General features: G+C 34.8%; 1 protein-coding gene across 1 annotated transcript in view; it reads right to left on the bottom strand.

Annotated features, from left to right (window-relative positions):
* Positions 1-15,711, bottom strand: part of MMP16 (matrix metallopeptidase 16) — a 275,667-nt gene that overhangs the window by 59,503 nt on the left and 200,453 nt on the right. Inside the window, exons 5-6 of the mRNA XM_017507692.2 lie at positions 9,407-9,568; positions 7,229-7,440 (exon numbers count right to left, since the gene is read on the bottom strand). Of these exons, the coding sequence (XP_017363181.1) occupies positions 7,229-7,440; positions 9,407-9,568 (374 nt within the window). The remainder of the gene's footprint in view (positions 1-7,228; positions 7,441-9,406; positions 9,569-15,711) is intronic.

Raw genomic sequence — 15,711 nt, 5'->3', positions numbered from 1 at the left:
TGAATCAATTAATATGATGAATAGTTAAAAATGCTGAGCCTGCTTTGCTATATAAAAGCTACCATTTCCTGAGCTTACAAAACATCTGTGATGGAATTTATTAGCCATTATACAAATGAGGAAAGTAAGATCAGATGTACTTAGCAAATATTTGTCTACTATGTTCAGGACCACTGCAATTTAGCATTAAATAAGAAGTTACAGTCTTTGTGTGGAATACAGAGCAAAAGGGATCTGACTTGAAGTCTATCTTTAATGTCAAAGAGTTTAAGGATGATCTTATCCAAATGTAGAGAAAGACATACAACTATGCAACAGGAATAAATTGTGCCACTTAATTGAGAGTTGGGAGAGAATTTTTCTAAGGGTAGGAGAAAAATCCATCCCACAATATAGGGTTACATAATGCCAAAATATATATAATCCATAGTTAACTTTTTCAAAATTCTACACATATTGCTGTTCCTTTTCATATATCTAGCCCAATGAATACCTGTGAAGCAACAGTCTGGACGGAAATAGAGACTGATGAAAGCCTTCTGCTGCTCTACATACTTCAGTAGAAATCTAGAAAATAAGTGAATATTTGGTACTAACAGAGAAAGGCCTTTAGAGCCACGAGTGTTTGAAATGTTCCAGAAACAACTGGGAAGGGAAGTGTGGCTGGAGTTGAGTGAGTAAAAATGAGCAAAATAAGATAAAGGAGGTAAGATCAGAGAGGTAGGGGAAATGGGCTGATGAACATGCAGCCCCATGAGCAACCGAAATAACTTTGGCTTTTGTTCAAGTCAGGTATTGAAGCGCTTTTAGCAGTGCAGTGGTATGATATGATGGATTGGTTTACAGTGTCATTCAGTACGCAGTATTGACAATAGACTGAAAGGCGGTGGCAAGGAAGAAAGCAGAAAAACCAATTTGGAGGCTATGACAATAATTAAGACATTATGTGATGGTAACTTGGACTGGGATGGTAGTGGCAGACAGGAAGAAAAGTGGCCCGCTTCCTGAAGTGTTTGGAGATGGAGTCAACAGGATTTGCTGATGAGTTGCATTGGGAGATGAGAGAAAGAGCAGTCAAGAACGATATCAAGATTTTTTACTAAATAAATGGAAAAATGAAGCCCTCATTATTTCGAACAGGGAATACAAAAGCAGAAGGTTTGTGAAGGAGTGTCAGTAACTTAGTTAAATATGTTGAATTTGGCCTTTGAGAGGAAAGGTCAAGTATAAAGTTGAACAGGCAACACTCAAGTGCTCCCTATAGCATTTCTCTAGGCTCATAGGTCTGTATGCTGGACTTTTCAAAGTTGACCAAATACAATCACCCTGGTGATTTTCACATGTTGGGTTTTCTCCTTACCACTGATCACACTGCTAACGTTTTCTCCTTGCTACTTATCACACTAGGAAGTTGCTGCATGGACCCTGTGGTTGTTTCTGCTGCTCTCTACTAAGCAAACATAACGCCATGCTCAACTCAGCCTTCTCTCATGTGTAAAAAGGCCTTTACTCTTTCTGTGTTGTAGGTTTCAGCTTAAAGAAATAATTTCTGGCTGATAATTACATACTGCCCACTCACTAATAGGATGTAAACGTTTTAAGGGAAAAACATATTTTCAACTTCTTTTAATTCCACAAATTTCATGTCATGCATATTTGAATATTATGTGTGAGCATGATGTGATGCACTAATACAAGTGATGTGAGAAAGACAGAGTTCCAGATTTCAAGAATGCTAGAATTTAATCAGAGAAATATACAACAAAGAAAGAAAACAAAAACAAACAAAAAATCAATGAAAAGAGTAACTCTTGGTCCATGGGTAGACATTTAGCAAAGAATAAAAAGTTTAAATTGATATTAAATACCAAGAGATACTCTATTGAACAGAAGAGTCAAGGGGTTCAATGTTGACTAATTGTGAAGGGTTTAGTCACCAATGAATATTATGGAAATATAATTCAGGGCAAAATTGTATACCTCTAAACTATTTCTTTCACTAAGTAACTCTGTTCTCTCTCGCTTTCTCACTGTGTGTGGGTGTGCCTTTCTCTCCTCTTTTTTATAGCACATCTTTTTTATGAAACAAAACCACCTTGGCAAATGAAATTGAGCCATACCCTGTACTTACTTGACTATGACTCTTCAGTAGAATAAAGAAGGTGGTCATAAATGAGGATGGTCATATCTAAGAATAAACAGTGTGTGATAAATGAACAAACACAAGAATTAGACAAATTAAAAAAAAGCAAATGAAATCTGCTTTGGGTTCACATTTTTTTGGTAAGTGATGAAATCCTTTCTTACTCAGAGCCATGAAACTTGCTCTTCTAGATTAACTGGAAAGACATTCACTATACTTTTTTGAACACTGTTCCACGATAGCTTTGTCTCTTCAAATTAATCTTTCTAGTGCTAATGTAAAGCATTCGTCTTTGCTTATTCCTCCTAAAGAACTAGTCAGTAACCAAAGATAACTATCCTTTTCTTTTATTTATTTATTTTTTTGACACTAAAGGAACTTCTGGTGCTGGATACAATTTTTCTTATTCTCAGCTTCAAAAGAATACAGTTACCACTATATGCATTCATTCATACATAGTGAAATACTGTGTACTGAAATATGTTCTGTACATCTTTGGCTAATTCTTGCCTTCTGGTTTTTTTTTCACACCACAGAATAACTAAAATATTCAATGTTCTTACATTGTAGTCCAAAGGTGCTTTGAGAGTATTCATTTGAACAATCAGATTGCTGTTGTCAGTTTAGTTACAACGGCTTACACTCTTTAGGGAGTAGTCTTAAAACTATCTTTTTTAGGGTACGGACAAAGCTTCTTTTGTTACTACTATTTTGCTTCTCTCTTCCTTCTTCTTTTTTTTTTTTTTTTTAGATGGAGCCTAGCTATGTTGCCCAGGCTGGAGTGCAGTGTTGCGATCTCAGCTCACCACAACCTCCACCTCCCAGATCCCAGTTCAAGCAATTCTCCTGCCTCAGTCTTCCGAGTAGCTGGGATCACAGGCATATGTCACCATGCCTAGCTAATTTTTGTATTTTTAGTAGAGACTGGGTTTCACCATGTTGGTTAGGCTGGTGTTGAACTCCTGGCCTCATGATCCGCCTGCCTTGGCCTCCCAAAGTGCTAGGATTACAGGCATGAGACACCATACCCAGCCTTTGTTTTCTCTTCTTTGGCATTTTGTTTTGATTCCCATTTCCTTCGATTAGGTGGTTTACATTCTCTAAAGATTATAAAGCTGCATGGCTTAAAATTTTCATGCATAAGGAAAGAAGGGTGTGTGTGTATGTGTCTCTGTGTGTGTGTGTGTGTGTGTGTGTGTGTGTGTGTGTGTGTGCACCTGTATGTATGTATAGACATATCCCATCTCCTACAGAAACTCATATCTAAGTGAACTCATTTTAAATAAATGGATACCTGGAAAGTGTAATGTAAATCAAATCCTCTGAGAAGATGCTCATTACCAAAAAGCATTTTTGCTTTTATTATGCTGAAACTGCTATTATAAAGAAAGGCTTCTTTCTTACAAGAAAACAAAATTATCTGATGATATTACCTTTTACTTATATCTAGATTTTCTTATTTTTGACTTAAAAATCATGCATATAAAATATACATAAATAATACTCATTGAAATCTTTGGGCAAGGAATAACAACTTACCAAAATAAAATGCTTCAGGGATTTCATTTAGGCTGATTATCAACATATAAAAATAATATTGGTCATAGTTTGATTATGCAATTCTTATACTGACATCCCTATTCATTAGCAATCAACACAATGAAGGTCACATGAACCAATCTCTGCTCTGGGGAAGTAAAAATCTTGTTGAGGAATGCATTTCAATAAGAAATAATTCTAGAAGACAGAAATTAATAATATGCTAATTGAATATGGAGAATAAATATAAAAATCACTAGAGAGAATCAGTCAGAGAAGGTGGGATGTTGAGAACATGCTGTAGAGGAAACATTTGGATGAGCAGAGGCTTGAGAAGCTATTCCCAGACATTAAAATTTAGGGGAAAATAAGTGTTGATGGGTAAGGGTTGAGGAGATTAAGATGCTTCTAAATTGTGTAGAGTCTGTAATAAACAAAAGTAGATAATGAAGTAATATTAGTAAGAGTGAGATCAAACAATAAGCAATACTAAAAATATTTGAAGAGACAGTCAATAAGGAGCAAAATATGAAAAAGAATGATGTGCATATTGAAGAAATATTGAAATGGCAGAAAGATCAGATATGGGGCAATGGCATTAATTTAGAAGTAAAGGCAGTCTAGACTATGTAAGCATAGAGGAGATATTAGACCAGTCAGTAGTCATTAACACTGAAAAGCAGAATTCCAGGCTCTGTCATATGCAAGGGTTCTCACATCCTTCCATGACACTCACAAGTGGAACATCCATGTGAAGCCTTTCATCCACATGTCTACTTGAAGAATAGAATGTAATTTGCAAGAAACCCAAGTGTGGCCTGTTTTGTTCACTGCTACATATCCAGTGCCTAAAATAATATCTAGCATAACGTATGAGTGCAATAAATATTTCTTGAATACTTATCACTTCAAAATATAGTTGAAAGTCTACTTTTCTTTTGAAACTTTTCTCAATTATTTCAGGTGACAAAGCACAAAGCCTAGTGGGGAAAACATGGATTTTGGAATCAAGCAGACATGTGTTCAGCTACTGACTACTTCTTAGAAGTGTTTCAACAAAACTTTTCTGATTTTCAGTTTTTTAAATTTGCAAAAGACAATGCTATCCATCTTTCAGTGCTTTTATAAGGTCAGAGATACATAACGGGTACCCAATCTATGGCAACTATTAACTAAGAGCAAGGTATATCACTCAATCATACTTTCTTTATATCTATGCAATGCTGTATATGTCTGAATTATAACATTTATCACTTTATGCAAGAGGGGAACATGTCTGTCTTTTCTCCCTCCATATGTAAACTTATTGCTATTCTACTCACTTCTTTAATGTGCCGAGAAAATTTGTCGCAAAATTCATTACAACTACAATCTCAGTAAAATTTCTTGTTTGATTAGACTTCAGTGCTTTCACTTTGTTTCAGTGTCATGACTTTTACTCTTGTGTATTAAAAGTATTAATGTTCAAGTTTGTCTTCTTTCCTGAAATATGAGCTCTGCAAAGGCAGGAATGCTAGTTTCTATTCACACATTCTTCATGCACAGGAAAGTACGCTGGGCACACAGACATATTCTATCAAAGATGAGATAAAAAAATAAAAATTACGAAATTTTGTGACAAAATGTTCATTAGGGAAATGGATATTATGAAGAACAAAATGCATATTAGAACATGTTATCTCCCAGAGAAATTATTCTTAGAAATAAGGCAATAATTCTTAGAATTACTGAAAAAATTAAATTCAGACAAATTTTAGAAACTCTGTCCTGTCAGGAATTTTGCTAAAGAAACCCAAGATAATCTCAGAGTTTAGGGATTACTGATATTTTTTGCATACCTGTTTTGCAGGCCTTATATTTTTTGCATACCTGTTTTGATATTGAAAATAGTAGCTATTGCATTCTACTTGAGAGTCTCATCCATGTACTTTTTATCAGTTCCTGATTTCAGGAACCAGTATTCACAGGACCATCTTTTGTTTGTCAACAGCACTTACTAAACTTCTACAATGTGCAGAGCAAAGAGGCTGGTGAAAGCAATCACTAGACACGAAGACACTAGTCTCCTCTGAAATCAGCAACCTATTTAGATACACAGGAATCATAAAAAAATAATGCACTAAGAGTCAATTTCACATCATATTCTTAAAGAAGGTTGATGCTTTGGTATTATTATTATGATATCAAGGTATAAAGCCTGCAATGTTTAAATCCTGCCAATATAATAAAAACAAAACCCGTCAGCTTTCATCTAGTGTCTTGCAGAATAAACAAAAGATTGCACTGTGTTCATTCCAACTAGTTCCTGTGGGCTTAGCTACAATGAGTAACAATATGAGTGACATAGAGTAACACAATGAGTAAAAAAAGTAAGCTTTTTCTTTACTCGAATCTAAATTTATTAAACTACTTGAAATTGAATGGTGATATCTAATTAAGTATTACAGGGCATTTATAGAACTGAAAAATCTATTCATGTGCTTTAAGAACATATTGATTTTTTTCCTGGAAAGCATGATGCTTTTATGCATGTTGTATCAAATCCAGATCTTATTTTCCAATAAAGAAAATAGAGTATTTTATCTAGTAAAAATTATATGAAATCTATATTTTTAAATGATAGCTTCTGCTAAACAGGAAATTCTATGTAAGTAGAACAGCATTTGATTATTTTTGTTTATTTATGTCCACCAAAAATGAGAGCACATTATTACATTTTTAAATAAATAATATTGACAAAATGTGGCTCTTTTAATACTCTAATGCCAACATCCAAACTTATTTTCTTCATTAATCTTTAAGACCAGTTTACAAATACTAGGGGAGAAAATTATTTTTTAGCATTATATTATATTCACCTTCCAATATTACATAATTTACTTTTGATATACTATTTATTAGTGTTATTTTCTAAGAACCTGACATTAAAAGCCTTTTTGCAAATGTAAAATTAGTTTCAGCTTGTAATGTTTTAAAAAAAATAATGTTAGACATAACTGCCTAAAACATGAAAACAATAACATGTATATGTAAAGTTAAAATGATAGTCTCATAGAAGAGACTTAACTCAAAGGGCTACCAGTGGACCCCCAAACCAAATGATCAATGCTCCTCCTGTAAAACAATGCTTTAATGATCAAATGAAATGACAGGGATCTCATAAAGATATGTAAACCACAGATACAATAGCTGCGGTATGCCTGCAAGTGGCTAAGTTCCCAAGCAAATCATCCCTATTAGTTCCTATTCATGATTCAAATTATGCTATTTTATCTCTTCATAACATGCTGCAATTTTTTTTTACCCTCACATTTTAGGCATTTTAGCTTCTGCTGACATAAATGCATTCCCAAAATAGAATGTTACAGCAATCTTCTGCTAGACATTTCAGCCCATTTGTGCATTTATTTTTTAAAATGCTTTTTTTGAACTTTCTAACTGTGAGAGGGCTGGGAAGGTAGTGTTAGAATGAATGAGAACTTGTTTTCTAAAGCAACACTAAACACTTGCTCTACTGTTAAAAAAAAAAAAAAATCAGTCTCCTACCTTGAACACAAACATCTCACGGCGAAGAATAGCTAGAGTGTTAAAGTTCCCATCACAGATGTTGGGTTTGGCTCCAGGATAGGAGGGTCTGCCGGTGGGAGGCCGAGGAGGTTTTGGCCTGTCATTTTTCCTTGGGTCAGCCGGAGGAATAGAGCGGTGTGGGGGCACTGTCGGTAGAGGTCTTGTAGGTGGAGGAATCTTGTCAGGTGGACCTTTTGAAAATATGAGGACAGTGCTTGGCTCACTTAAAACTGGAATAGAGCTGGAAAATATGCTACAGAGAACAATCACTTATCAGCAGAGGGCACAGACTAAGCGAACTAAGAGGTCTTTAAGATAGTATATTTTCTGAAAAAACAAAATATCTTACCCAAAAAAGCATTGCTAAGTCTAACTGAAACAGTCCTTATCATGCTAGATTCTGGATCCTGGTAGCTAGGTTTTCTTTGTTAATTTTTACTAATATTTTTTATAGCTTCACCACAGTCATTTTTGGAAAAGCTGCCTTCAGATCTTTTTCGGAAGTAGGTGGTGTATAAATAACAAATAAATGGAAAGGAATACTGGAGCCATGTATGTAAGCTCCAACAAAGTTAATTCTATATTTCTCTAGAAAATGATTCTCTGCAAATATTTCCAAAAGAGAAATGTTAACGAAGCAAAGTTTATTCTATCCTATGTGTCAAAATTGTTTGATACACTTTTATTGATTTTCACCGTTTTCTTCAAATGAAATGTTTTGATAAATTGCTGGAAGAGTGTTTCATTTAAGAAATGAATCTAAAATACCTATTGATTAAAATACCACCAGTAAAATATTAATGTGAAGAAGTATTTCTCAAAAGAGGCTTCTAAATCAAGCCAAAGTTTACATATGTAATTTGGTACAGATGTTAAGCAGCATTCTCAAGAGATTCATGTTTTTAAAAAGAAATATAAAGCTGTTTGCATTTAATATTTAGGTATGGGAAGAATATTCTTTTGCAGACCTTCAGTCTAGACTGCTACTTCATGAGGTCGTGAGAAAGAGACTCTTTCAGTGAAGCACTTAAGAAGAATTTCTGATGATACACACTTAGACATAGGATAGTTCAATTCAACATAAGAGATATTTAGCACTGAGTCAGACATTTCTCTCTTCTTGGTATCCCAGCAAACTAAAGAACAGCACAATAACTGACCTTTTTTTACAAATCGATTTTAACCCTGAGAGAATATTTACCACTGAGTTATTAAAATTGAAAAAACTAATGAATGTAAAACAAATTAGTGAACTTAAACTATGCTGCTTAAAAATGCAAAAGACATCTTCTGGATATTGGATATTAACATACAGATGGCACACATTTGTCTTTGTATTGTAAAAATAAAAGCTTCACTTCATTAATTTAGTAAAGCGTATTTGCTATATGTAAATTATAAATGTCAAGTTATTAGCAACTATGTGTGAAATAAATGCCTTTATAAAGGTCAATGGTTGTATAAGGAAGTTAGGATTGTAGTGAATATGCATAATAGTCTTTCCCTTTTTCTCTTAATTTGCATTCATTGACTGAAATAAATAAAAATGACATTATTATACTAGAAATTTGTTTTGCACTCTGTATTAATAAACTATCACTTGTTAATTTCACTCCCTTGTTTGTTAACTCTTACTCTAGGTCAAAAATCATTACATGACTTTGGGACCAATTTCTTGTACCATCACATAAGGGTATTTTGTGGACCTTCAAAAGTACTTGGTCTAGGAAATACCTAACATCATACCCCCCAAACTATGAGTCAATCTGTCAGTTTGTAGAAAAGTCTCAGAATTTTATATATGAAAGTTTTATATTTTTTCCTGTTTTCATTGGTTACATTCATTTATTATATATTTTTACCTGAATTTTAAAAACTAAAGTTTATTAGAACTTTGCAGTAACTGCAGGTTTCAACCAAGCTCAGTAAGAAAATTTCATCAGTGCTTAATATTGTTCCCATAATCTATACATTAACATACCTGGGACCTTTGCCAATGAAATTCAATTGATAGAATAATTTTGCCAGTAGGCCAGCTATATACTTTTTATTTAGTTATCTATTTTATTCTTAGAGCATCTATCTCAAAGAAGAAAACACAGCAGAAATTCTGGACTTCACTACAGGATTAAGCAAATGGAAACAGTAGTAACCTACCATATATCTTCTGGATGCCCTGCAAATCATCATTAGGTAGTTTGAAGTTGTCCGTTTCCATGTACTGGTAAAATGGAGCCATGATGGCAGTGGGATCATTTGAATGCTCCAAACCCAGAGCATGTCCCAGTTCATGAACTGCTACAAGAAATAAGTCATTTCCTGTGTGAACAAGAAGAAAATAAGTTATTGTAACTAATATGCAAGTACAGAATTGAAAAGGACAATTTGGTGTTAGCAACATTTCACCCAAGAAAAATAGGAGGAACTCTTTCCTTCAACTGTTAGTATGGTTTCATCATTGGCTTTCCTACTGGCAAAAATACAATATCCTTCTCTCAAAAAGGGGTCAGTGAGGAGGTGATGATGAGGAAGTCACAGAATTTAGAATCCAAAAGGGAAGAACAAATAATAAAAGTTGAAGAGCAGCAGTATCAGAAACTGATTCTACTGCTGTCAAAATACTGTGCTAATTATGAAACACATAATGTAAAATATCTTAGTTTTATGCCTCACATTTAATATAATTCTAACAACTTAGTAAAAAATATAGGGCAGATACCCTCCTTACTTTTATACAGATGAGTAAAGTAAGACACGAAGATGACAAGTCTTGTCAGGAACAGCAAAGAGCTGAGAATGTGACTCAAGATATTCTTACTACTAGACTAAAGCTTTAATTTCTTGCTAGCCTAGAATATAGGAATACAATATTGTAAAACAAAATCTATAGGCTGTCAGTCATACTAACTAGAATTCTAGTTCTAGCTTTATAAATACCAATTCTTATCTTTTCATACGTAATCTGAACAAAATATATTTATCTTAGAGCTGTTGTTCATCACTGAAAATTTCTACCTGTGGTAAACTTGCAAAGTGAAATCTACTAGGTAAAAAACTCTGCAGAGATATTTGATGTGATTTTATGCAATCAACCCCCTGCTGATGAATTCTACATTTTGTTCAATCCTGGATCATCACAACATACTCATTATGAGAAACCGAGGTGGTCCTACATCTATATTTTTTAATGCTAAAAATTTAGTTGGACAATGTTATGTATCAATTAGTTGGGACTGTTACGTTTCTAAGGGTTATGTTTCTAAGTGAAAAGTTTAATGTGATTGAACATGAAGGGTAATATTTCACATGAATACCTGCCAGAAATGCAAATATTTAATAATTTCAACAAGAATTCTTTCTATAAAAACTCCTTTCCAACCACTTTTTTAAGGTACTGTGATAATTGCCTTCAGAAGACTATTTTTTTGAACCCAAAGTCAGGTGAATAACCAACATAGTCTGTCACAGAGGAATAGATGAAATCATGAGGCTGACTCTTCATATGATATTAGCATGCCAAAAATGAGTCACTGAAACAATACTTCCAGGGGTCTACCTGAATAAAATTACGAATAGGGCATGGTTATTGAGGGTTGTTTAAAGAACATCATAGTCATAGGAGGAAGAAAAAAAAAAAAACAGAAGGAAGGAGGAAGTTATTCATGAAGAGTTGCATAACTATGTCAATATTTGCAAGTATGTAATTTAGGGAGAAGACTACTAAGGATTGTGTCTTGGGGCACTCACAGGTGAGAAGATGATTGGAAAGAAAAGAAGCTGTAGTCATTTTTAGTTATGAAACAACCCCAATACAAAATGAACACCTTAGTTAAGATACTAATCTGATAACCATGAGGCTTATTGCTACCCTAAATAACACGTTAAGTAGAAGAAGGATAGCTTTGGAGCATGCCCATACCCAGAAAACATGGGTCAACTTTGGCTGGAGCATGGTATCATTGGGCTAAGCGAAAGGACATTTTCACCAACAGCAGACCAAATGGCAAAACAAAGATCTACCAAGCAGACAAAGGAGCAAAAGAAGCTCAGGCAGTCGAACGAAGAGTAGAAAACTCAGGAATTGGCACTGAAGTTAACCATGAACAGCTAGTCACACCTGAACTCAAGTCAGAAGACAGTGCTCACTAAGAAAATAGCTTCAGACACTCCTGGCCTTCTTTTAGCAAAACTGATGCAACTTCTTGATCAGAAAGTCCCAATGTGGACTTACAAGGATTATATCTGATTTTAATCTTCAAAAGGAAAAAAAATTCCAACTTTCATTCCCTCCTGCTTGCATATCACCTTCACTAGAATAAACACATTCTGCTCTGTTCCTAGACACACAGGAAGTCAGTCTTACTCTGATGCAGATAAATATTGCTTTCAGTCAAAACTAAAATTTTGGCTAGAAGCCCTGCTGAATTATAAAGACACTTCAAACCTCTCACAAGAAAATAGTCTCTTGGTCTCAGATATATTTTTTTCCTTTTTTGGCTGCTAAAAAGAGGAATACAAAAAGACAAAAACAACACAGACCTAATGGCAAACAGGTCATAACAGTCAAAGCCATTCTGTTTCATGTATCTGTTCTCTTCAGATCATTCATATTTTTCCTAAGCATCATTTTGAAGGGCGGAGTTATTCCTTGTCTAAGGAATAAAGTAAGGCTTTAAAAGAAAATTAATAGGACCAGGATATGAACTTATGACCTGTTGAGTACTCTACAGCATTTTAAATCAGAAACATTGGCCAAGGGCGCCAAGTAATTACCATTCTTCAGATGATTGGCAATAATGTAATTAAACCTTACTTGCAGCTTCACAATAGTTTAAAAGGGTAAGTTGTTCAATAAAGTACTGCCCTGTGATTTGAATTCCACTAGGAACAAAAGTTGTTGGCACACGATGAGCTTCAGACAATTAAAATGCACTGGACCTCTTTCCTAATGATGAAAAAGTGACTGCTGCTCTAACTTATCATTAATTCACATTATTCAAAATCCTTAATTATTATATGCCTTGATTTTATCACCAAGCAGGCAACAAAGGATAAATCAGCCTCTTGGTTCTTAATACAGAAATAGCACTTGCTTCTTTTGCAAGATTTTGAGTTTTGAGTATGTTGCTTTCAATTGTATCTCTAATCTCCTTTCCTTTGTATATTCCAATACAATATTAGAATACTAAACTGTATATTATGAAGGATAATGCATTATTTGTCATGTCTGTCATAATTATGTCTATATTTTATTCCAAGTTCCTTCATCCCTCCATGCATTTTCACATACTGTTCTTTCTGCTGACATATCCTGAATGTTAAAAAAATGATTGTGTAATATTTTATACATACAAATTGTTCTGAGTAATTCTAACATTTATAATCCTACTAAAATTTTTGGATATCACCAACATCGTTGGATCTCTCTCTGATGTTTCTGTGTTCCCATAACTTTGGTTCCTCCATTCCTTCCAGAGGTCATCACTACCCGGAGTTCTGACTTTCTCATTGCACTGCTTACATTTTTGTTAAATGTATTTTTGTATATTTTGCCTTGCTTATATTTTTATCAACTATGTATGTTTCAATGAATTATAGTTTCTCCTAGTGTTGGAGATTTGCAAAGTTTATCTTTACATGCTGTCTTATAAAACTTGTTGAAACTCAACATTTTTTCCTAATATATGTCCTCTAGCTTGCCTTTGTCAATTGTGCAAATCTTGTTAATATTTTAAAACAAAATTCAAAGTCATCTCCTCGCGAAGGCTTCTCCAAATTCCCAGGTCAGTTCAGTCCCTCTACCTCTGTGTATAATTGGCCTTTCTTATAAAACTTGATTGTAACACAGACCATAATTGCCTTGAAAACTTCTGATGCTCTTAATATTTACTTGTAGTTTAAGAGACTGACAGTGAATTTGAACAGATTTCTGATTTTAAACATATAAATATTTAAAATATTACAGTCCATATCCAGAAATAAAAATCAGAAATCATCATCAAACCTGTGATTTGTAGAGATTTCTCCAGTGCTTAGTGGATGAATAAGATGGAATGAGCCTTCTCAACCTGCAGCTCTATCAGACCATGAGTACAGTTGGTTTCTCTAGTTGAGAAGCTAAAGAGATATATTGGAGCCAGCCTCAGAGATGACAACAGTGATCCTCTCCTCCTGATCTCACACTCACATTGTATGAGGGTTTTATCAGTTTGCTATAGCAAAATATGACAGAAGGGATGGTAATTGACTTCTAAAGTGAGGTCATACGATATATCCATAACTTCCATCTTATCTCTCTTTGTTTCTCTTTCCCCCACCTTTCCCCACACCTGCCCCCTCTACAGCCATGTGAGTTAGCTTGGAAGTGAATTTTCCAACCCCTTCATATGAGTGCAGCCCCAGCCAACGTGGGTATCCCTGAAATAACCCTCCTAGCCAGAACCACTTGGCTAAGCCGCTTCTCGATTTCTAACCTTCAGAGCTAGAAAACTTCAGAACCATGTGAGATAATAAATTGTGGCTTTAATTGGGGTAGTTTTTTAATGCAGCAATACATAAGTGCTATGGGGTATTTTAGCACTCTAACTCCTCTCCATTTGGTTAGGATTAAGAGATGATTCTGAGAAAAACTGAAAAATACAGAAGAAAGGAAGCTACTTTGAAACATGTGAGTGTTTGTATAGCACTTCTGAAATAAACAAGGAATGAAAATATTGTCCATTCCAACCCCCTCTACAATAGCCAAAAGGCTTGGCATAACTTTTAGTCTGAAGGAATGTCTGAGTTTGAAAAGTTCCAGAGGTAGAAATATCATCTGTTTTCTTGTCTCCTATGTTTTTTCAAATCTGAAAAACCTGATACATTGTTGTACCTATGCTATTCCTCTTTGCACTTCACCAAAAAGAGGCCACTCTCTTGGTGATCAGAAAAGCATGGTTCCTGCCAGAGAGCCAGAGAAGTCTGATAGATGGATCTGAAAACATAAAGGAAATACTATTTATTGAGCATCTATTATAAACTATAAATGTCACTGAACTTCTTATTGAAACATCATGACCTAAACTTTATTACTCCTGCTTTACTAGTAAAGCTCTCAGAGGCTATGGAACTTAGTCAGGCAGCCCTTAAAAGGCAGAGTTGGTATTTACATCCTGAAGGCACAGGTCACCTAAAAGGACTTAGATCACAGCTTTGCAATACAGAAGCTGAGAGAAGCTGTTCTTGGGTGAATTATCACACATCTCTTTCTGACACTATTGCTCTTCCATGAAGCCTCCAGTCTTTCAAGTTACTGTCTCTTGCCTTCTCCCTGCCCACCATCCTTGCCCTCAATATTTCACCTAGGCTGGGCTGCTGCCCTAATGCCTCAAACTCTAGAAGCATCCCTCTGTCCTTTCTCTAAATTCTTTCCCCCAATTGAATCAAACACAGCTTGACTGTGAAAATGTTTATTATTACAATCATTTATTAATTACTCACCATTGATGAGTAAATTTCTTGCAATGCACCTACAATTATGAGTCGCATTTACAAGTGTGTCAGATAAACCTTATTGAGCTTTATTTGATGGCAAACCTAACTTATTTTTATATATGCTCAGACTTTTGGAGTCTCTTGTTTTACACAGGACTATTATTATGCCCCAACACTTGAAGAATTAAAGGAAAAAATAGTTTTTATAATATGTTATGCAAGTGACAGGATGAGGATGAAATATCAATTAATCAGTCATATGTGCTAAGTAGACTCCTAGGTACTTAACGTGTTTATCTACTCCCTGCCATATTAGTTAGGTTTTTTTTATTATTATTACCATTCTACAGGCTGAGAAACTATGACTTTCATTGACAATGGGACTTGACCAAAGTTATACAGTAAGTGACAGAAACTTACATAAGCCCCCTAACACTCCAGATCCACAATCAAGAGCTTAGTGTGCTAAGACGACACACTTCTCCACTTTTTTCTTAGCCTTAAACATCTTTTCAAGGCTCTACAGAGCATCACAGGACACTAGAGCCACCCTGTCAAGCCCCCTTCAAAGAACACAGCTGCTGCACAGGAGCTCTTTGTAGGCATCTGTAATAATAGTATTTCTTTTTTTCCACTGAACTAATAATAAACTTAATATTTTACAACTTAGTAAATGTTTTAGTCTGCCCTGGCTGCCATAACATAATACCACATACTGCGTGGCTTAACCAACAGAAATTTACTTTCTCATAGTTCTGGAGGCCAGAAATCTGAGCTCAGGGCTCCAGCACAGCCAGGCTCTGATGAGGGCGCTTTTTCCTGACTTCTTCAATGCCCAGCTTCTCTGTGCATACTCACTTGGTAAACAGAGAGAAAAAGGAAGCTTGCTTGTGTTTCTTCTTATAAGTAAACTAATCCCATTAACTGGACCTTATTCTCATGACCTCATCCAATCCTAATTATCTTTTTTTTTTTTTTTTTTTTTTTTT

The sequence above is a fragment of the Cebus imitator genome, unplaced genomic scaffold (assembly GCF_001604975.1).
Source record: "Cebus imitator isolate Cc_AM_T3 unplaced genomic scaffold, Cebus_imitator-1.0 Scaffold383, whole genome shotgun sequence".
Classification (NCBI taxonomy): Eukaryota; Metazoa; Chordata; class Mammalia; order Primates; family Cebidae; genus Cebus; species Cebus imitator.
Note: the sequence above shows the minus strand (reverse complement) of the source record. Positions and strands in the feature narration are given on the sequence as shown.